The sequence below is a fragment of the Mirounga leonina genome, unplaced genomic scaffold (genome assembly GCF_011800145.1).
Source record: "Mirounga leonina isolate KUSES-001 unplaced genomic scaffold, KU_Mleo_1.0 Mir_165, whole genome shotgun sequence".
In the NCBI taxonomy this organism is placed as follows: domain Eukaryota; kingdom Metazoa; phylum Chordata; class Mammalia; order Carnivora; family Phocidae; genus Mirounga; species Mirounga leonina.
Genome location: NW_023270415.1, coordinates 81,578,363 through 81,600,641, shown reverse-complemented (window position 1 = coordinate 81,600,641; position 22,279 = coordinate 81,578,363). Strand labels below are relative to the sequence as shown.

Below are 22,279 nucleotides of genomic sequence, written 5' to 3'. Positions count from 1 at the left end.
CCTCATCCAAAACTGCCGTGGAAGAAAGACCTTTCAGACCACGGAAGAGCGAGTTTGGGCGTATGGAGGTTGCCTGTAATTGGCACCCATGGGTCCTGGTCAGGTAGGGGCCCCTGTGCCCATCCCAGTGAGGGGCTGCGGGCGGTGGGGGCACTGCCGGCTGATGACACATGGACAGGCCAGCTGTGACCTGAGCCGACTGGAGTGGAGGATGGTTTATGCGGCAGAAGAGCGATCGGTGTGGCTTCTGAGACGCTGAGCCACGATGCGGCCTTTTAGAACGGTCTTCAGCCAGCGAAGGGCCTGGGCCGCGTGTCAGCGTTGCCCTTGTGGAGGGCAGACCAGGCGGTACGCACAGGGAGGGGGGTCTCAGCGGACTGTGCACCAGGGAGCTGGGGCCAGTGGAAGGCCCTTCTGGCTCGGCGTCCCCAGCAGCCTGGCTCCCCATCCTCAGTCAGGGGTCTCTCTCTCCCGCCACCCTGCCGTGGCCCCGAGAGGTGCCCCTCCTTCCGGAGCATAGCTTGGTTCGTAGGCAGATCGCATGCTCCGTACACGGGTCTGTGCAGCCCTGCTCTGCTAGCCTGGGTGTCCCGTATGGCTGATTCCGGTGAACCCCGTGCCCGAGTGTCGGTCACTGGCTTTCTGCTCGGCGGTCCCGTCCCCAGCTGGGATGAAGGGCCAGAGGCGGCCGAGCTTTTGGGCTGTGCCTCAGCCAGCAGCACCCCAGCTGCCTCCTCACGCGGCCTGGTCCTCGAAGGCTCAGGGGAGGGCCTTCTGGAACGGGGTGGGAAGCCCAGCTGTGGACTGATCTGCCACCTTCTTACAGCGCCCTCAGCCTGTGGCTCAGTTGGCCTGCTTCTGGGCTCTGGAGCTCCCATCTGTGGCCCGTTGCTGGAGGCGGGGGGCAGGAAGCTGTGGGGCCTGGGACACGTGGTCCCTGCCCCTCCCCAGCAGGCCTTTCCCAGGGGAGCCAGACATGGACAGCCACATACTACAGGGGACACTCACGTGGGCCTGGGTTGGCCGGGCCCGTTTTGGACACTCCCTCCCCTGCTAGTCGCATCTTCAGGCAGGTCTTTATCTTCTTATTCATTAAACAGTTGTGAAATTAGCAGCTCATTTTCTACCCAGTTATTGCCCTTTGAAGTTCCATAAAAATCTGAACTCCATCTCAACTCCTGCTCTGCGCTAACAGAGAGCGAGCGAGCCGTGACCTCCGTCTGATGGGCTCTGCCATCTGTGGTGGCTTGTCCGAGGAGGGGGGCTGGGCGAGCTGGGGCCGGGGCTTGCTGCAGACGATTGCTGCCGATTGCCGTGGCCCTCCCTTCTCTGCCGTCCGCCCAGTGCCTGGCGGCCCTGGGAGGCGCTGGCCAGGGGCTGGCGGGCTGCGTGCTTCCGCAGCTGGATCACAAGCTGGATCACAGAGGGCGGTACACACGGGGCTCGGCCACCGGACGGGTCCCAGGCGCTCTGGGCCTCAGTGGCCTCCCTCCCTGACAGCAGGCCTGCTTGTATGTGTGCCCCCCTACCCCGCGCAGGGCCCCTGAGCCTGGGAACGTGGGGCGGCTGGCCCCTGGGCCGACTGCAGGCGCGCGGGCTCTGCTGATAGATGGGCTCATATCCCACTCAAACATGATGCCAGCAGTTTTTTTGTAGTTTGTCTTCCATTGCGGTAGTAAAGTTTTTAATTAGGAAAGCTAATGAGATCGATTAGTCATTAGAAGTGACCTCTGCACGGCAGGGCGGAGAGGGCTGTGTGTGTGGGCCTGATAACACGGCGCCCGGGCCTCGTTGGCAATAAAGGCGCGAAGGGTTTGATTTGAGTGAAATGTGCCACAGGGAATACATCATGTGGAGAAAAAAAATTACAACCCTGGGAGTCTGTAATGAAGGGAATTAAACCCACATCCTATCTCAATAATGTGATTATCCACACAGGCCGTCCACCAGCCGGGAGGGGTGGCGGGCTGTGCTGGGGCAGCCTTCCGAGCCTCAGGGTCGGGGCGAGGCCTGGGTGCCTGCACCGTGGGGACGGCGCCTCTCGGCCTGCCCATGCCAGCCGCTCCACCTCCGCGCTGGAGCAGGGCCCTCGCTCCCTCCTGTCCCGGCTCCTTGGTCCCCCTGCACCTGTTGGCCGTGGGGGCCCACCGCCCGTCTCTGTCTCTGCCCTTGGCAGGGATGCCCCGGACAGGTCTCCCTGGGGTCACTGTCATGAGCACTTCCACTGCCTGTGTCCACACTGCCTGTCGAGGAGAGACAGGGACCAGGAGTGGCGTGCAGGCCACTGTGGGGGCAGGGTGTGGGCTGCTGTGCCCTCCCCTCCCCCTTCCGCTTCTCGGGACCACGGGGGTGGCGGCCGAACAGAGGCCAATGTGAAGGAACTGATGCTAGTCGGCCTTGTGAGAGGTCTGCTTTATTACTCTGTGTTTTCCTAGAAATGGTAATTGGGCACTAACAAGTAAAATGCAGTAAGTTAAGCAAAAAATTGACTTCACGGTAGGCCTGCACTGGGCAGGAATGTATTTTTTTTTTGAAGATTTTATTTATTTATTTGATAGAGAGCACAAGTAGGCAGAGAAGCAGGGGCAGAGGCAGAGGGAGAAGCAGGCTTCCCGCGGAGCAGGGAGCCCGACGCGGGGCTCGATCCCGGGACTCTGGGATCATGACCTGAGCCGAAGGCAGCCGCTTAACGACTGAGCCCCCCAGGCGCCCTGTGCAGGAATGTATTATAAGTACCGCAGCCTGGGGCGCCTGGGGGGCTCAGTCATTAAGCGTCTGCCTTCGGCTCAGGTCGTGATCCCAGGGTCCCGGGATGGAGCCCCGCATCGGGCTCCCTGCTCGGCGGGAAGCCTGCTTCTCCCTCTGCCACTCCCCCTGCTGTGTTCCTGCTCTCGCTGTCTCTGTCTCTGTCAAATAAATAAATAAAATCTTTAAAAAAAAAAAAAGTACCGCAGCCTGTTAACTTGAATGCAGAGTCCAGGCCCTTGGGCATGGGGGCTGGGGGCTTCCTGGAGGAGGTGGTAGTGTTGTGCATTTGGAAGAGGGGAGCAGAGCTGGGCCAGGCTCAGGGTTCCCTGTGCTCAGGAGGAAGAGGATGAGGGTGGTGAGACAGCCGTGCCCCCAAGCAGGAATCTGGCTGCAGAGCCAGCTTGTGGGCCTCGGGGGGGGGGGGGGCACCTACATCCTGGAGCGGCAGGTGGTGGCTGCCCTGGGAGGCCCTTGAGCCGCAGTCGGGGTCTGCAGGCAGGTGTGCTGTCCAGATGCCAGGGCTGCAGGAGCAGGGAGGCGGTGAGCTTAGCTGGGGGCTTGGATGACTTAAAGGCAGTCTCTTAGTTGGAACAAGCTGTTATTGATTTTCTTTGGTCTATCCTTGCTTGTAAGACTTTGAAAATTCAATTCCGCAAACATTTATCTACTGATGCCCCACTGTATGCTGGGCTCTGCCCTATGTCCCAAGTGTGTGTGGGGTGCCCAGAGCTAAAGATCTGCTCAGTTTGATCGTTCAGCAAGACCAGGTGTCCCCGGTGATGCCATGTCGCCCTTTGCGTTTGCTGAGCTGCTTTTTTCTCCCTGACTCCCCAGAGCTGCTGCTTTTGGAGGGAGGGAGAATGAAGGAGAGACAGACAAGTGGGGGAGGGGGACCTCTCCTGTTGCTGGGGGTCTGGCCCGGCCTCACCTGCATGTGTCGTGGCTCCCTGTGGTGGGCGGCTGCTGTGGGTCCCTGCCTCCGGTCCGGGGGCCGGAGTTCTGCCCTGCTCCTGGCACTCTGTGGGCCTTGACGCTCCACGTCCACCCCCTTGCAGGCGCACGGGACCTCCACATCCTCCTTGGTCTGGCAGCAGGGCTAGGCCCTCTGGTCTGGGGGCACTCAGGAGGGCTCCGAACCACGCTGTGTCCCAGCCTTGCCATGTGGGTGGATGGGAGCCCTGGCAGAGGGTGGGGGGACACCTGAAGGAGGGGCTCTTCTGACATCTGGACCAGGAGGCACGGTGCCAGTTACCAGCCACTTCCTTGCTGTGCAGGTGTGGTGCCTACAGGGTAGGCTCGCCCTGTTTGCTCCTGGCCAGGTGTTCCCCGGGGTGCAGTGGGTTCTGGCGGGCTGGACAAGCCTGGAGGGGGGGGGTCTGTGGGCCAAGGTGCTGATTCAGGGGCCTGGCTGTGGGCGAGAGGTCTTTTGGGTCTAGGGCTCCGGAGGAAGATTTTTAGGTGCTGTCTGTAGACCCGTAACAGCTCCTTGTGGGCGGGTAATAGGGAGGTTCCCAGTCCGGGTTGGGATTTGTGGGTGCTGGGAGGGTGCATCCTTGGGGCCCGGGGAGCAGGCGGAGGTCACGGCCCATGCTGTCAGAGGAGCGGAGTGGCCGGCACTAGGCAGAGTCAGCAGCGGGTCTGTGGGTTTGGGGCCTCCGCATGCCTGGGCCATTCTGGACCCCGGGCACACTTGGTCCAAAGGGTCGTGGGCCCACCCGGGTGCTGGCACTCCAGCAGCGAGACCGCGTGCGTTTTCCTGGTGGCCTCGTCTGGCACCCACGGCCCGGCCGCCTGGCTGTGGTGTCTGGGTCAGTTCCTCGTGAGGGCGTCTCTGTGGTGGGGGCCCTGGGGAACCACCCACTGCTGGGGACCTGCTGGCAACCTCCCTTCCAAGGGGAGCTCCCGGGTGCTGTGCAGGCAGGTTGGGAGCCTGGGTCCCAGCGCCTGTCCGAGAGGGGAGCTTCCGGAGAGGCTGCTGGCCGTGGGGTGGGTCATGAGGCTTTAGCGCCTGCGTCCCACGCCGCACTCGCTTTAATTATCTGGGCACTTAGAGCTGTATATTATGAGAGCCGGGCAATTAGGTACATTCCTTGAAGCTGTGGAGAAATTGCCGGCTATCAAGTGGAAGGGAACTCAGGCAAAACAGATTCCTGTTAATTGCATGAAACATTCAGCAAGAAGAAAAGCTGTGGCATTCATCACCCTGCAAGATGTTATGAAAACAGTGGTGATTAGATACATAAATCTGCGTGGGCTTGTTGGGGGGGCTGTCCAGCGAGGGAGGTGAGCACTCTGCACCCCTGGCCTCCCGGACCCGCCCGAGGTCCCCTCCTCGCTGCCCACGGGAAGCGCTGGAGACTGGGGCCAGCCCCGAGTCTGGGGGCTTCGGTGCTGCCTGCTGAGGGGCTCCAGCTGCCCTCGTCGGCTGGCCTGCGGAGGCTTGGCTGCTGCTTGCCCTGCCCCCGACACTGCGCGTCCCCGGTGCCCTGCGTGTGCCCGCTGCCCTGCGTCTCAGGACTCCATGCCTGGGCCCAGCTCTCCTGCAGCCCTGGGGACGTGTGTGTGCCACAGGGGGAGGGCCTGGGGGAGGCGAGAGGAGGCCCTGCTGACCTCCACTGACCACATCTGTGTGGGTTTTCTCCGCAGCGTCCAGTCTGCACACCCCGCGGACCCCTCCCACCAGCAAAGTGATCAAGACCCGCTACCGCATCGTCAAGAAGACCCCAGTATCTCCTCTCAACGCCCCCCAGTTACCCCTGTCCCTGCCCTCCTGGCGGGCACGGCGGCTCTCCCTGTCCAGGTAGGAGGCCCTCCTCCAGGCTGCCACGGGCCCGGGGCCTGTTGGGGGCTGAGCTTGCCGCTCGGAAGTGCCGGGTCCACGGTTTGTTGGCTGAGGAACGGGCTCATTTTTTCCATTCATCAGTCTCTGCACCAGACGTACGGCCAGCCTGTGTGGGCCGCGTGCACAGACATGTGTGCCCCCCACCGCTGTCAGGAAGCTGTTAGCTGGCAGGGGACGACCGAGGGGGCACCACTGTCCAGACCGTTGAGGCTGCACCTGGGCGTCCTTCACGGAGAAACTTCTGGTCAGAGTCTGGGCTGTGAGCAGCCCTCTGGAAGCAGTGACATACTGATTGTTCGGGGCAGGAGAGGAGGCTATGGCCCTCTCCATGCCACCCCCACACTGGTCCCGCCTGCACCCCCAGCGCTGCAGCCTTACTGCAGGCTGCTTCTGGCTGACAGCGTGCAGGGTGGGGGCAGCTCCCCCTTCTTCCTGGGTGCCCCGGGCCCAGAGTGGGAGGGCTAGTTGGGGCAGCAGCTTTAGGGGACTGAAGCTGGGGGCCCCTCTCGTGAGCCTGCTCAGCCTTGGGGCCTCAGGAGGCCCAGCATGGGGTGTGGCCCCTTCCTTTGATGAGGTGGGGGAAGGGGTGACAGCTCTGGCGGGTAGGTGGGAACCAGGCAGTGGCAGACCCCCTCCCTCTGCCCCCTCGCCTCCCTCTGGGAGCCTCCTTCCTGGGGGAGCAGTGTGGGAGCTCCTTCGAACGTGGGCCTTCGCTTGGCTGCAGTGGGCACTCTAGGACACATAACTTCTGACCAGAGGCTGTGAAGCAAGGGATCATTGTGCTCCAGGGGCTGGGCCACCTCTAGTCCTGGGCAGGGCCATCCTGCTAGCCCAGCATGAGCCCCCCGCCGACAGTGGCTGCCGGGCTCTGGGGCCGTAAAGGAGGTGCCGGCCGCTGGCCCACGGCCCGTGCACTGGGCGACTAGCCCACCCCAGCACTGCCCTCCTCCCTTACCACGAGGTGGCACTAAACTTGGCCCTGCTGCTGATTTTTCTGGAGGCAATAGCTGGAAGTATATTTTAAATTAATTTTACTGCACTTTTTGTAATATTTTTGTTTTAAATAGATTTATAAGTATCTTGGGGGCTATTTCTACAAATTTATGAAGATAATTTTCACTCTCTCGATAAGGTTAAATTTACACCTGCTATTTCCATATTAATTCACACTGCTAAGTGGGTCTAATTTTCTTCCGTTCTCCTATCTAGTGAGCATGGCCTTTCCTAATGCAATTTCCCCCTCACTAAATCACTGTGATCGGGAGTCATGATCGAGCTAAATTAACTTAAATTAATTTACTTAATAAGAGCCCCAGATCATCGTGAATGAGGTTCAGATTTATTGATTCTTGCTTCTGCCTCCCCTCCTGCAGTCCGCATTCCGGCCCCACGTCCAGCCCCGGCAAGGCCCTGCCTCTCCCCAGGGGTGTGGCTGGGGGCGGGTAGCTTTTTGCCAAGGAAGCCCTGGGTTTGGGTTCAGCTGGGCCAGTGCTGAGCTTGCTAGGCCCTGCGGGGGTCACCGAGCAGACGCGGGAGCCAGGCCCTGTGGGGTGAGGGCTCCTGGGGAGGCGGGTGGCTGGCTGCGCCCCCTAAGCAGTAGCCACCTGATAACCAGCTGGAACGTCAAGCCCATTAGGTGGAGAACTACCCAGTCAGCAGCAGGACGGGGAATATGCCTTCACCTCAGTGTGGGAGTTGGGGAGCAGGTGGGGACCGAGAGAGCCATGTGGGCAGGCATGCGAGGTCTGACCTCGGGTCAGGGGGATGGGGTGGGCTGTGAGGGGAGGCCAGCCTGGGGCTGTGGATGCTACGGGCCAGGCTGAGAACGGACTGGACGGGCCCAGATCCAGCTGCCAACCCTGTACGGCTGCTATTCCCCACAAGCTCCTCATCCTGGTGAAGACGGTGCTTAGGCCTCTGCCTTGCAGGGAGGGCCGTGGCTGTCTGGGTGTCCTGGCACGGGGGCCCACCTGGGGGTCTGGCGGGTGGGAGTAGTTAGGGCGCTGCCCTGGGGGGCTGTGTGCAGCACTCTCCCAGGCCGTGCTGGGTGCCAGACGGCTCAGGTCCCATAGCACTGGCTTGTGCTCGATGGCTGTAGGCTTGGGCCAGGTTCCTGGGTGCTGTCGGCCTTAGAACCTTCCCGTGCATGCGGACACAGCTGAACCCCCCCCCCCCCCAGGATGCCCGCACGTCAGCCGCGGCCATGTGTGGAGGCTTTGCTCAGCGGGGTCTCCGTCTGCCCTGACCCTTTTACCCCAGGCATCTAGGACATAGCTGAGCATAGAGCCCTGGATTCTTGGGGGACCAGGCGCTGGGCTTGGTGGGCCTACAGGGTAGGGTGTGGTGGGTGCTGAGGCCCGAGTGACTCGGGTCCTGGGAAGTGTGTTTGCTGGCGGGCTGGGCTTCCTTTGCCCAAGGTCAGCTGGGCCCTGGGGGGCTGCCTTCTCAGCAGAGCGGCCGCCTGCGGCTGCCTGGCCTCTCTCTTGGCTGCGCACGCCTGGGCTTGGCTTGTCGAGGCAGCAGAAAGGGCCTGTCTCCGGGGCCGGCGGCCAGTCTGGTGCCCACCCACCTGCTGCCTTCAGCTGTGTCAGAGCTGGGGGCTGCCTCAGTGTGGTCAGCAGGCCCCACGGAGGCTCTGGCCGACTGGCCTTGGCTGTGGCCTTGACCTCTGCCCTGTGCATCTGCAGGTTCTTCAACTTTTCCCTGGGCAGAAGGAGGGTTTGGGCTGGTGACTGGATGGGCCCAGGCCAGCATGGGATCAGGGCCGCAGTGGTGAGAAAGGGCTTCTTGCCAGGTAGCCGGCCTGAGCCCAGGGACTGTGAGCCCTCCTTGGACCTCCTGATTGGTAACCACCTCAGAGGGGTACACCCTTGGGGGGTGCAGCAGACAGACCCCAACAGCCCTAGAAGCTTCAGTTGGCAGTGTTGGGGGCCGGTAAACACAGGTGGGAAATAAGGCCGAGAGTGCCAGCGTTGGCATGGGGTGGCCCCGGGTCGCACTCTCCTGCAGACACGCACTGTAGGGAGGAAGCGGTGTGTGCGTGGAAGCGCTGCCTTCCTGGGGGAGCCTGCGGAGCGCCAGTGACCCTGGGCAAGCAGGAAGGCCAGGGGGCAGAACTCTCAGCCTCGCTGCAGCCCGGCCTCCGGAGCAGGGCCGGGTTGGAGCCTGGCTCAGCACCGCCCTGCAGCTAATGGCCAGTGGCCTTGGCGAGTCCCCGCCCCGGTCCCAGGGATGACAGCCCTCACTGTTGTTGGGGGATTGCCACGCTCAGTCCTGCGCCACAAGGGGCCTGGCATTAGAATGACTGTGGAGGTAGCAGGGCAACGGCCACCCTTGTCCCCGGAGGGTGGGACCAGGGGAAAAGCAGGCCCCTGCTGGCAAGGATTCTTAACTGCATGCGGGGGCTCTGTCTGCGGTGCCAACTGCCACCTCCTGGCGGGCAGGCTCCTGACGTCGGGCTGTCTGGACGCAGGGGCAGTGGCTGATGGCCCTAGAGGCCGTGGGCCGCATCGGTTCAGGACCCACTGGAGGCCGGGCTGGGCCCCTAGGACCTCGTACCACTGGTGCCCAGAACCAGCCCTGGGGTGTGGGGTGCAGTGGGGGGCGGCAGAGGGTCCTGCGAGCGCCCCAGAGGGCTGAGGCTCACGCTGAGCAAAGATTTAATGTTTTGTTCTCAGATCTTGGATTTGCCTTTGCCCTCGGCGGCAGCTTCCAGCAAGGTCATTAATCTGAACTGAAGCTGAAATGTGACTTATATCCCTAAACTGCCTGTCACTTTTTTTCTCTTTCCAAATTCATTTGACATGAAAGCGCGGAGTAAACAGGAGCTGCTGTGCTTAAGCAGATGAGTCTGGAGGCCGCTCCGTCCCGACTACAAATGGTGCTGTCACAGGGCCTGCCGCGCGCAGGGCTGCCTTACTTTATTTTATTTTATTTTTGTGTCTGTGCGGTAAATCTTAAGTAATCTCCGGGTGGTTTGACGAGGTTTGGGCTACGATTTTGAAGGCTCTGAAATGTTTTTCCGAAGTGACATCTCATTAAAGAGGAATTCAGCCTGAGGATGGGCAGCATCCCCTCGGGGGTGGCCGTGGGGTCCCCCATGCCCCCCTCACACCCACCCCCAGGGCATCGTGAGCCAGCCGCGGCCCCCCTCTGCCATCCATCTGCCCCGAGACTGGGTTATTGGGCACGGCTCTTGAAGCCTGGCACACTTGAGCAACAGACGTGTATCCTCTCCGTTCTGGAGGCTGGGCGTCAGGTCAGGGTCCAGGCCACGGAGAGCTGCTTTCTCACCGCATCCTCACGCAGCAGAGACAGTGCTCTGGTGTCTCTCCTCTTTTTGTGGGGCACCAGTCCCATCGTGGGGACCTCATCCTCGTGCTGTCTAACCCTGAGCCCTTGCCGGATGCCCACCTCCAGACACCATCCCACTGGGGTTAGGGTTTCAACAGAGGAATTGGGGGGGCACAACATATGATCTGTTCGGGGAGTGCCTGCTCATCCCCAGACCTGCCCTGACCAGGCCAATGGAACTGGGGCTCCCGCAGCCTCCTGCCCTGCCCTGAAGGCTGTGGCAGTGAGAGGAGCTCTGGGTGAGCCCTCACGTGGGGGGGTGCCCCCCCATGTCACGGCCACACCCCAGGTCCTGCTCTGTGTCTGGCGAGGGCCCTGCTTGATGGTGAACACATGGGCCCCTCCTGCTCAGCCCAGGCCAGGACCTGTGGGGCTAGTAGAGAGCCTGGTGCTAGGCGGTGGGGCTCCCCGAAAGACAGGGGTGCCATCATCCTGTGCCAGGTGCCCGCTTTGCCCACAGCGCTCCCCTCCCAGCGGGAGGCAAGCAGTTAAGTGAAGCAGGTACCTCCATGGGGTGGTCAGTGCTGGGAAGGGTAGACGGGGGCTCAGGACGCCCAGAGAAGGCCACTCTAGGGGTGGGGCAGCTATGGTCGGTGTGGGCCGGGCTGTGAGCGCCTTTCGCGGGGGCCTGGGGAGGGGCCCAGAATGTCTTGCTCGGGGGAGGGTGGTGAAGTTGGGGCCTGGAGCCCTGCCAACGGGGCTGGCGGGGGTGTGGCGATCCATCAGGGGGGCTGCAGCCCTTCTGCCTGGCAAACCCCCTTCCCAGGCTGTGACCGCTTTGTTCGGGCCCAGGGCATGTGCCGTGGCCGACCTTGATCTTGACCTGGCTGGCATGTTCCTTGGGGTGCCCGCCTGCCCCCGGCCTTCCCTCTGACATGGAGCCTGGGAAGCCATTCACCGTGCCCGACTCCACCTACCCCGTGCCCCCAGCTGCCCTGTGAGGGCAGCCTCTGTCCCAGCAGCCTGAGAAGGGTGCCGCCAGGCACAGCTTCCACTGTCCACAAACGTGCTGAGTGACCGTGGCCAACGCAGTAAGATTTTGAATTGGTTCTGTCACAAACAAAGTGTCCACTTCAAGTGAAGAGAGCTGTCTGGCTGCTTTCACATGAGGGCCAGCTGAGGTCTGGGTGTGGGATGCCCCCTCCAGGCCTGGCCTGCTCTGTGCGGCGGGCCGTCGGGGCTGTCCTGGTTTCCTGTCAGACGCAGGGAAGGCCTGGCCTGGATGCTTCTGGGGTTCTGCCCAGCTGGCTGCCCGTGGAAGGGAGAGCGCTTTTTCCGAAGGAGCCCCTGACGGGTGCTGTGGGGACAGCTCTCTGCCCCGCATGGGGCTTTCCTTGCTTGGCTCAGGCGCGGGTGTGTGCCCATGTGTGGCTGCCTGGGCTACGTGTGCATGACCCCCACGAATGGCCCATCCCGTGGGCCCCTGCTCGATGGTGACTGGAGAACCCACAGGCCCCTGACCCTCTCCAGCCAGGGATAGGGTGGGGGCCTCACCATCCACATCTGGGGTTCCTAGTACTGATGGGAATGGCCAGGCCTGTGTGAGGTAGGGAGCTGCTGCCAGGGTCCGAGGGGGCCCCTGGTCCTCACCTCGTGTCCGTGGTCCCCTCAGAGGGCAGTGAGGAGAGTGAGGTGAGAGCCACCCACCTGGTCAGGGGCTCTGATTACACAGTGGTACTCTTGGTGCGAGGGGCCCCTAAACACACCAGCGGGGTTCTAGGCCCTGCGCGCTGTGGGAGATGGCCTGCAACCCGGGCTAGAACTAGGGGGCGGTTTGGGCCCTGGCTCTTAACTGGGTGGTCCTTGAGCGGTCTCTCTCTCCCTGGTTCCTGCTGTTGAAGGACAGGTCAGTCCCTGGCAGAACAGGGGGAGGCCCCCAGGCCAGCGGCTCCAGCGGCTCCTTCTCTGGCCACAGTCTGAGGTCTGTGGAGGCTGCCCCAGGTCAGGTCACTGCCTGTCTGGAAGTTGTGGCCCAGTAGGGGACAGACCCTGAGTAGGCACTTGCAGAAGTGTCCCCAAGCCAGTGTGCTGACATGTCCAGCCCGCCTGGGAGGTGTGCATCTCGCCCTGGCCTGGCGCTGGTGAGCGGGAGGTGGCCAGGCCCGGGGAGGGGGCTGGTCTCCCCTGGCGGAGGAAATGGCACTCACAGCATGAAGCCTGAGCGGCAGGCAAGGCAGGTTCAAGTGCAGAGGCTTGATTAGGCCTTGGGCTGCAGGGGCTGGTGATACCCAGAGCCCACTGGGCAGCCTCGACTCGGCCGTGCTGGGCAAGCAGCGGGTGACCCTGGCTCAGCTCTCGCTGCAGGGCATCCGGCCACCCAGAGCCGTGCTGACCACAGCGTGCATCTGTCTCTGGCCAGGCTGGCAGACGGTCATGGCTGGGCTGTGGCTTGCCTCAGGCGGATGTGCTCTGTGGCTGGCGGCTGGCTCAGTTTCTTGCATTTAGTTTTTTTAGGTTCCTTCGTTTCGATATACTTTTGTACGTAGAGAAAAGTTGCAAAAATTGTATTCTTCACCTAAATTCACTGACTACTTACACTTTGCCCCATCTGCTGTGTCATTTCCCCCTCCGTTCGTATGCGACCGTTTGGGTGGAGACTTGGTGCCCCTTACTGGCCGCTGCAGTGCGCCCCCATGGCGTTTGGGGGTGCGTCCTTTTACAGCCATGGAGTCCGCCCTCAGCCTTGCTCCCTTTCGTGACCCTGACGATTTGGAGAACAGGGGCCAGGTGCTTTGTGCAGCATCCCTGGGCTTAGAGGCCTCCGTGTGCGTGAGGAGATTCAGATTCGCCATTTCAGTAGGCATGCCGAGGAAGCGCTGGGCAGCCCCCTCCCTGCGGCCTGGGGGACCTGGCGTCTGGCTGCCTGGTGCCGGTGGGAGCCTGAGCGCCTGGCTGATGGCCCGGGCTGGTCACTCCAGGTGTCTGTGGAGAGGCCTGTCGACTCTGTGCAGAGGACCGCGTTCCTTATTGGGCTTCGCCCACGCCTTCTAGACCCTTCGAGATTTCTGACCCTTTCTCCTTTTTTTATCAGCCGGAGGGTGTCCTGCCAAGAACCACTGTCCCTTATCCCCCATTGCTTTGTATATTCATTTGGTTATTTCTAACAGTGGGGACTCCAGATTCTTACTTTATCTGATAGGCTATAATCTGTTCTCATTGTGATTCATTTTGACCCTCAGGGGTTTGTCCCGTGCGGCCTGTGGAAACCCCTTTGAGTGGCCTGGGCCCTTTCTCCGTGGCTCCCTTGTGGCTTCCAGGCTCACCTGGAACTTTCCCTCTCCCAGCTTGGGGCCAGCCACCTGTCTGCAGAACCTGGCTCCTGGTCGTGCGGTGGCTCTCAGCTGCTCTCAGTCCCCCACTGCGAGGGCCTTGTGGCCCTGGGTGACGGGGGTGCGTGGAAGGGGAGTCCCATGGGGGCTGTGCATCTCTGCTTCCAGGCCCTGTGGAGTCCGAATCTTTGCGTCTGCACACACAGCTGTCTCTGGGTTGGAGCCCTGGAACGCCTGCGATAACGCTGTTCCAGCTCCACGCACTGCTCCCTTCTGCTTTCCTGGGGCGGGGGGAGGGGGTACTTGTGACTCTTCCCTGACAGGGACACCTGGTCCCTCATCCTCAGTATGTGCACTCACTAGAGCTCCACGTTTGTTTACAGGGCTTTGTTAGGTAAAATTTACATCCAGTGAGATGCATCAAGCCAAGCGTGCGGCTCTTTGAGTTTTGACGAATGCATGCACCTGTGTGGCTCGGCCTCTGTTAAGGTCAGGACGCTCCACCACCCAGAGTGCTCTCGTGCTCTCCCTGTCACCAGCCCGCACCCAGGATGCCTGTTCTGTCTGCCCCGCGGACTTGCTGGGCTTGATCTGGAGCGTCCCGTGTGTGGAACAGCGTGCTCCCTCTCCCGCGGCGTCGGCCCCGTGGCTCCCGCGCCCTTGTGCGCCAGCACTTCACTTTTCATTGCCGAGTGTCTCTCGTGGTTTGCCCCACACTTGTTTATTAGCTCTCCACTCAGTGGACGTGTGTTAGTCCCGCTTTGGAGAACCCTGGACTAAGGCTGCTGTTCCCGCCTGGCCCTCTGGAGACCAGTGTCCTCAGCCTGGTGTGCGTCCAGGAGGGGGGCCGCGGGGGCACAGGAAGGTGCGCGTCCAGCTCTCCCCAGAGCGGGGGTGCCCTTTCTGTCCCCATGACAGCGCTTGGTGTTATGGTCTTTTTAATTTTCTTATTTTCCGTGTGGGAGCATCTCGCCATGGTTTGATCTACGTTTCCCTGACTGGCCATGATGCGGAGCACTCATTCATGGGCTTACTTAGGGCCCTGTGGGCTCCTTGGCCCATTTTTAAGTTGGTCTGTCCTTCATTCTCAAGCCACAGGAGTGCGTGGAACTTGTGTGTGTCACCTGCTTGGATGCGGCCTTGTTTCCTGCGTAGGAGTCTGGGGGGCTCAGCCCCTGCGGCTGCTGGCTGCCGGTCTCAGCCCCTTGTTCAGAGGGCAGCGTTTAGACACCCCCCTCCCCAGGGGACTCCACTGTGTGCCCCTGTCCCAGAAGTGCCCCCGGGAACCCTGTAGGCTTTGGTGTCCCTGGGGGCCCTGGAGCTCCCGAGGGGAAGCCTGGCCTTCCTAGACCTCTGTGGTCCTGTGCAGGGCAGCGCAGGCTCCTGCTTTGTGCTTTCAGACAGGGCGCGTTTGCCGGACCCGCTCCTACACCCTCACTCACATCTGCCCCTCACCGGCCCCGGCCCTGGCCCGGCCAGAGAACAGCCTTTCCTCCACCTGTGGGGGACACCCAGTGGCTACCACCCACCCTGTCCCATTGCTAGGTCAAGAAATGAGAGCAGGAGGTGGGCCTAGGGGTGACAGGGTGGTTGCCGGCTTGGAGCCGAGGCTCCTCTGGGCCTCCGTGCTGGTGGGCCCCAGGCAGGGTTCTGGGTGAGAGCCCGTGGGGGTGGCCCTGGGCCCCGCCCGCTTCCCCATGCAATGCTGAAGCAGGTCTCCTCTGGCAGGTTTTTTAGAATTTTATTTTATGAGAACAGGCGGTTACAGCTCCCCAAGTGCCGTAAAAGTTAATGTGATGGCCTCCCTGCGCCTCTGCTCATTTTTATAATTTTTTATTTTATGAAACAGGACAGGGAGCTTAGTGACTTATTACTATTCATTTCGTTTCAATGCAGTAAATATTGATTCAGTTGGGGGTTTTCAATTTAAACCACTCGGCGATTATATAAAATATTACTGGCCTCTGAAATTATGCTTACCGATCTCTTCGGCTGCTCATTAAGGAAGGAGTGCAATTGTAGGTCCCTTTGCCTTCATCATTCTAATAAATGGGCTGAGGTGCATTTCTGCTCGGGAGGTGCTACAGAAACTGCTGGTGGGGGCCTGACAGCAAGGATGCAACTCTTCACTTGGAAGTCGGTTCAAAGCGCGCCTGCCTTATTTATTTATTTCTGCGTCTCTTTGAAGCAGGCGGGCCTTTCAGCTGTCAGCAGCCTCGTGGCAGCAGGGCTGAGCACGTCCTCCTGAGGCCGGAACACCTGCCCGAGCTCCTTGGCAGAGTGTGGGGAGGGGCCAGAGCTTGGTTGGGCACGTGGGGCCTTGACCCCTCGCCTGCTCGATGGACGGTAAGGGAGGGAGACCAACCTTGCCACAGCCCCGTTGGCCCCGATGGACGCCGTCAGAGACCCCTGGTCTCCCTCTGGAACCTCATCTGGAAGAGGCGGGCCTTTTCCGGGTGATGCTAGCGCCCAGCCCCTCGCTGGCAGAGCTGGGCCTGGGATACAGGGCCCTGAGGAGTGAGGAGAGGGCCCCTGGGTGCTGGGGTCTGGCTGGCACACAGGCCGAGACGGGCACCATTGCCTTCCTGTCGTCTGCGCTCGTGGTCAAACACCTGCCCAGTGTTGGGTGGCACATGGAAGCCCCCTCTGGCATCAGGCCCTCAGGACCCCAGCAACAGGCCAGCTGGTCCCTCTGAGTCCAGGATCCTGTCCCCACCTGTGTGGACACCCCTAGGATGGCCCCATGAAATGAGTGTAGGACAGTGAGAGGGTCAGGAGTGAGGGTGTGGAGCCCCCAGGGGAGGCTGCCTTGGCTGGGCCACCACAATGCCACATGGCAGGGGTGCACCTCAGCCACACTCCCAGCTGCTTCCTCCTTGGCTCTCCCAGGCACTGGCACTGGGGGAGGGGGGCCTTGGCCTCAGTTGGAGGATGTTGGCGTGGGCGGGCGCGGGTGTCTGGCATGGTGGGAGGCCCAGATGGGGCTGAATTGCCATCCCCCTGTCAGTCTGAGCCTCTGGCCTGCCCTCCTTAGTGATCACATGGCCCCTGTGACATGCCCCCCGCCCCCACCCATACGGTGTTGTATCACTGCTTCCTCCCTGGCCGTGGGGACTGCTTGCGTCTGGCCTAGGATCACAGGCATTGTGGCCGGAGTATTTGTGGTGAGACCACGTTTCGGAGGTGGCACCCGGGCTCAGTCTGTGAACGGCATGGGAGGAGAGGGGCCCCAGGACAGGCGTGATGCTGAGGCCCTTGTGGGAAGGGAGGGGGGCAGACATCAGAGCCCCCCTCCCACCTTTGCTCCATCTCAGGCTGGGATCTGCCCATCATGTTGGCCTGGTCACCTCCCTCTCTGGGCCCATGGGGAGCTGGTCCCTGGTATCTGTGTCCCAGAGGCCATGCTGCTGGGTAGGAGGCCTGGTGGGGCCAGAGCCACAAGTGGGCAGGCCTGGGAAGGTCTCTGGCCCTGCTGGCGTCATGTCTGTGGCTGTGTCTCTGACCCGCCAGCCTCTGGCTGCTCGGTCTCTGCTCTGTGCCCTTCCTCTGTCACACGTGTCTGTGTCCTTCCCATTGCTGCTCTCCTTGTCCCTGTTTCTCCATGGACATGTGTACCCCTATCTTGCTCCCATTGCCTGATGCTCTTTGTCTCTTCGTGTGGGATGCTGCATCCTGGCACCTTGGGATGCCATGGGTTCCAGGAACACGGTTCCCTTCTTTGCCAGGAAGCCAGGACAAGTGGGTACCCTGGGCTCTCCGGCCTCCGTGCACATGGGCGTCACGGTGGCCGTGAGGCGGGTTCCAGCTCCTCTGGCAGCCTTCCTGCCTCCCCGCCGCTGTGCCAGCCCTGATGGGCCCGCCTCTCGCCGGCCACCTCCTGTCCCTGATGTGCGCGCGCGCGGGCCCTGGGCCATCTGCCCCTGGGCGGCCATGCTGGCCAGCTCGCTCCCCCTTTCCTGGGCCGGCCTGTCTCGCCTGTTCTAGTGCCCTGTGTCTTGATCTGTGTGACATACAGATGGCTTCTTTGCCCTTTGGAAGTTGGCTTGAGTGGCTGAGGCCTGCCAGGCAGCTTTCAGGCCAGCCTACTGGGGGACGCAGTGGGAAAGGGGCCGGGCAGGCAGGCGCCTCGCCCGTGAGGGCAAACCCTGAGGGGGGCAGGACCCTGTGAGAGCTGCCACTCTGCCTCAGCAAAACCACAGGCCAGGCTGTGGTCTCCTGGGGGCCAGTGGTCACAGCACAGCGGCTCGCGGAGGAAGAGACCCATTGGCCAGGGCTGGTGTTTCAGGACCGAATGAGAGAGAGCGTCCCATTGGTTTGCCGGAGGGAAGCTTCATTCTGGAAATAGCAGGGTCGTCGGGAAGGAAGCATCAGAAAGTCCTGTTAAGTTTCTCCCCGTGGAACCCTGGGAAGATTCCCCTCAGGCTGTGCCTGGACCCCCTGGCCACACCAGGCCAGCACCGAGGGCCCTCCTGTGACAGGACTGGTCACCCCTGATGTCCCTGGAGATGAAGAGCAGAGGAAGCTGAAAATACTGCCTCTGACAGGAAGAAATAAAATGTCCTTGTCACCCAGCGGTACTGGGTGCCTTAACACAATCAAACAGCCTTTTAAATACCACTTCTATCCTGGTTTTAGAGGTGGTAGTAAAGCATCGCTCAGATAATCAATATCATATTTAACTCTTTGCATATATCAACCCTTCAGCCTGCTCTTACCCCAAAACATGATTCCCCTCTTAGGGCTGGGCCAAGGCCTCTGAAAGCCGGTGAGGGAGATGTTCCTCTGGGGGTTTGGGGAGCCTCACAGTTGCTGAGGACCACGCTAAAGAGCCCTGGCAAGCAAGTGCTCACTCAGGCCCCTGGCCACCACCTCGGCCCCGGACCCTACTTTGTGGCACCACCCCAATTCTGGCTACCAGCATCTGCCCTGCCCTGTCACCCGCAGGGGCACCCAGAGAGATGCTGGGCTTTGGGACACGTGTCTTTGCCCTGCTATGGTCCTGGCAGTGAGCCTTACCCCTCCCTCCCTGCTGCCTGCCTTTCTTCTGTACTCACCCCCCCTCCCACCCGTGTGGCCCTCCGTGAGCCCCTCTTTCCTGGGGCCTTCCCTTGCCCTTCTGGGCTCTGACCAGGGTCAGAGCTGCTGAGCTAGGCTGCAGCGCATCCAGTGCTGGGGCCATCCACCCCCTCCACCTCCCATCTGGTACCCTTCCAAGGCTGCCTGAGGGTCCCTGTACCACTTCATGTGCAGACTGGGGATGGTTCAGGAATCATGGGGATGGCTGAGAGGTCTTTTGTTTTAAATGCTATGTCTTGGGTCGGTGGGAGCTGCAGTTGCAGAGACCCTCTTGTGTTGGGGACAGGCCCAGTGACCCCTGTCTGCTGGGTAGCTACCGTGGCCGGGGGGCACCCCAACCCCAGCTTCTGCTGAGCCTGACTCTTCCGGGCCCGCACTCCTCTGCCAGGATCTGAACACCAGCAGGCAGGTGCAGAGTGGTTTGATTTTCCTGTGACTTTCCTCCAAGTCAGCAAGGTTTCCCCGGTTGCCCCGCCCACTCCCCAGAGTAAGGAGCCCCGGTTTAATTTGCGGTTAGATGTCTGTTAAGATTGCGTCCACTTCCCAAGTCAGCACTTAATTGGCAAGGCACTTGATTTAACAGCGTGGGAGCCTCCACCGGAAAAATGGCTTGAATAAATCACCGCCTGACGCCAGAAAATAGATATAATCTCAGCATTAACTACATTAATAGTAGCAGGAGCCGAATTAAGAAAGCCATAAAGCATAGGCGGGGGAGCATAAATTATGGCCCGAGCTCTGTCCCCTAGGCGTGCCTCTGCCTGGGGGCGGGGCGGGCGGAGAGGCGGTCCAGTCTTAGCCCCGCCCCCGCCGGCCCCGCCCCCGGGCCTCCGGGGGGCGGGGCCGGGAGGCTTAGCTCCCGGCCGGTGCCCCCCAGGGCCCCGTTGGGGGTCTGAAGCATTGGGCGCCTGGCACGCGCACGCCCCTCCGCCCCCACTCACCCCACCCCCGGCGCCTACCCCGGGCCTGGCTCTGCCTAGGCGCGTGCCACCCGGTGCTGGCCAGGGCGCTCCCACCTGACCCCCGCTGCCGTCGCCCTGCTGCAGCAGACTGCGGGCTGGAAGGCTTCTTGGAGGAGGCAGACACCGCTCCATCACCAGTTCGTGCCCCTCAGGCCTGGCAGTTGAAAGTGCGCCTCTTCGTCGTTGTTCTGTCCACCCCAGTTCTGGCTGCGGGGGCTGCTGCCCTGGGTCTGCCCCCACCCTTCTCAGGGGGAGCCCCCACTGCCACAGACTTTTCCACCCTTTGATGCAGGAGGATGCGATCCAGTTTTAATTTCAGTTTTATTCCTATTCTTTGTCAAGTTCAACATTTTTTATGTTTATTGTTCTTTGCCTCCAGCCTGTTTCTTACAAGTTTGCAAGACTCGTAAGTATTCAGGGGGTCACTCTTTGTTTTATCAGAGGTGATCCGTTGTTTCTCAGTTTGAATTTTGCCTTCCAGTTTTGTTTGTGAGGATTTTTAGCAGATCCTTTTGCTTTTCTGTGTACTTAAATCTGTCCGTCTCTTAAGACCTAGTCTATTGATTTGTTTGGAACAGCCTTCCCCACCCCAAGTTATAGGAGTTCAGTTGTAATCTCTTCTAGTGCTACGGTTTCAAGTTGTACATTTAAAACCTTAATCTACCTGGAATTTATTTGGGAATATGGTGTAAGACTAAAGTTCAGGTTTCATCTTTTTTTTTTAAGATTTTATTATTTGACAGACACAGTGAGGGAACACAAGCAGGGGGAGTGGGAGAGGGAGAAGCAGCCTTCCCGACTGAGCCACCCAGGCACCCCTCATCTTGTTTAATGATTATCTGGTTGTCTCAAGACCATTTATTAACTATCAGACTTTTTCCATTATTTAAAAATGTCGCCTTTATCATGTACAAATGCTTGTTCCCAAACTTGGCTTTCTGCACAGATCTTCCTCTTTGATTTTCCCTTTGTAAACGCTTGTATCTTTGGTAGTCAGTTCTGTGGACCTTTTACCTCGCGTACCCGCCCCCCAGGTCAGGCAGGGGTTGTGCACTGCCTGCCCTGCCTCCAGGTCTCCCTTGCGCCCCTCCCAGCACCCCACCTCATCCCACAGATGACCACTCCTCTGGCCTTTCTCAGTCTAGACGGGCTCCACCTCAAGGTTCTCGAGCTCCAGTGGGTGGAGTCATATAAGAGGTACTGTTTGGTGTCTCACTTCGTTTGCTCACCGTTTGTTACACCGAATCATCCAAACAGACTCACGGATTGTAACCCTGATCCCCGTGTGGCTGTACACGGGGATGGGGCCTTTACAGAAGTAATCAAGGTTAAATGAAGTCACTGAGGTGGGGCCCTAATCTGATAGAATTGGAGTCCTTGTAATAGAGGAAGAGACACCAAAGCTCTCTCGGCCAGCGTATGGAAGAAGGCCTGTGTGAGGACACAGGGAGAAGGTGGGCACCTGCAAGGCAGAGAGACAGGCCTTACCTGCAGCCAACATGCTGGCACCTTGATCTTGGACTTCTGTGAGAAAATCAGCTTCAGGGCTCCTGGGTGGCTCGGTCATTGAGTGTCGGCCTTCCGCTCAGGTCGTGATCCCAGGATCCTGGGATCGAGCCCCGCGTCGGGCTCCCTGCTTGGCGGGAAGCCTGCTTCTCCCTCTCCCACTCCCCCTGCTTGTGTTCCCTCTCTCGCTGTGTCTCTCTCTCTGTCAAATAAGTAAATAAAATCTTAAAAAAAAATCGGCTTCTGTTGTGTAAGCCGCCCGTCTGTGGTGCTGTCCAGCAGCCCGAGCTGGCTGAGACCCTGTTTTTCCCCGGGTCCAGGCGCACCGCTGTGGCCAGTGGTAGGGCGTTCTTTTCCCTCGAGCTCTGTGGACATACCACAGTTTAGTCACTGCTCACTGACACGTTGACGGCGTATTTCTAGTCTTCGCTGCTCTCTTGTCCTGTTGGGCATGTCGCCCACTGACTCAGAACCCCGGTTTCTGTGGACTTGCTCTGTCAGAGGGTGGGGGTGCCGCGCTGCAGTGGGTAAGGACAGCGCCACGGTGGCTGTCCTCGTCTGCACTCCCCGCGCAGGAGAGCACTCCAGCCTCCCGTGGCCTCGGCAGCGCCTTGTCTTTCCCTCTGTAGCCGTGTGCCATGGGAGTCAACTGGCATCTCACCCAAGCCTTGTTTTTAGACGGGGAGCCAGGGCAGGGAGGGGCCGAGGGAGAGGGAGAATCTCCAGCCGACTCCACGCCCACCGTGGAGCCGACACGGGGCTTGATCTCACAAGCCTGAGATCACAACCTGAGCTGAAACCAAGAGTCGGACACTCAACCGACTGAGCCACCAGGTGCCCCAGAGACTTGCTTATTGAAATGAGCACTCGGCCCGGCCAGCGTCCAGGGACTGGAGACGGTGCTGTTTCTGGACCCTGCGTCCTTACCGCTGACTGTCTTTGTCTCTCCTGAGGATTTGTTCTCCCAGATGAATGTTAGAAACGCTGGCTTAGTTTTCCAGCCTTCCCCAGCTGATCAGCCTCCAAACCAGCCGAATTGAATCTTACTCTTCTACCCCGCCTGCTGCAGGGGGGCCTGGCCCAGCCGGCCAGTCGGACGTCCCTCCTGTTCTCCGTGCTGCATGGGCCGGCTGCCGGGTTCCCTCAGTGTGGAAGTGCATGCTGGTTTCCTTCGTGCGTCCTGGCCGGGTCTCGCTGGGGTCTTGGCAGGCTGTTGACTCTGCTGTATCTTCACCTCGCAGTTAGCTACCTGTTCACGTTCTGACTCTCGAGCTTTCACTGTTGAGCTCGTGGGCCTTTCCCCGATGTTTGTGTGCTGTCTGCATGGCTCACTGAGGACACCAGCCCCTTCCAGGGGGGCCGGGCTGCACGGTGGCGACGGGGGCCACCTGGCTCTTCCCTCCCCTCACTTCATGAGTCTCCTTAGGTGGCACTGACACATGGGGTCCCTGACGGCCAGGGCTCGCGGCATTCTGTGTGGGTCTATTATGTTTTCACTTCGTCACATGCCCATGGTGTGAGCT

At 60.6% G+C, this 22,279-nt stretch overlaps 1 protein-coding gene across 1 annotated transcript in view; it reads left to right on the top strand.

Moving 5' to 3' along the window:
* The window catches only part of ZC3H3 (zinc finger CCCH-type containing 3), a 91,301-nt gene that overhangs the window by 31,906 nt on the left and 37,116 nt on the right, over positions 1-22,279 (top strand). The window contains exon 4 of the mRNA XM_035012024.1: positions 5,395-5,548. Within this exon, the coding sequence (XP_034867915.1) occupies positions 5,395-5,548 (154 nt within the window). The remainder of the gene's footprint in view (positions 1-5,394; positions 5,549-22,279) is intronic.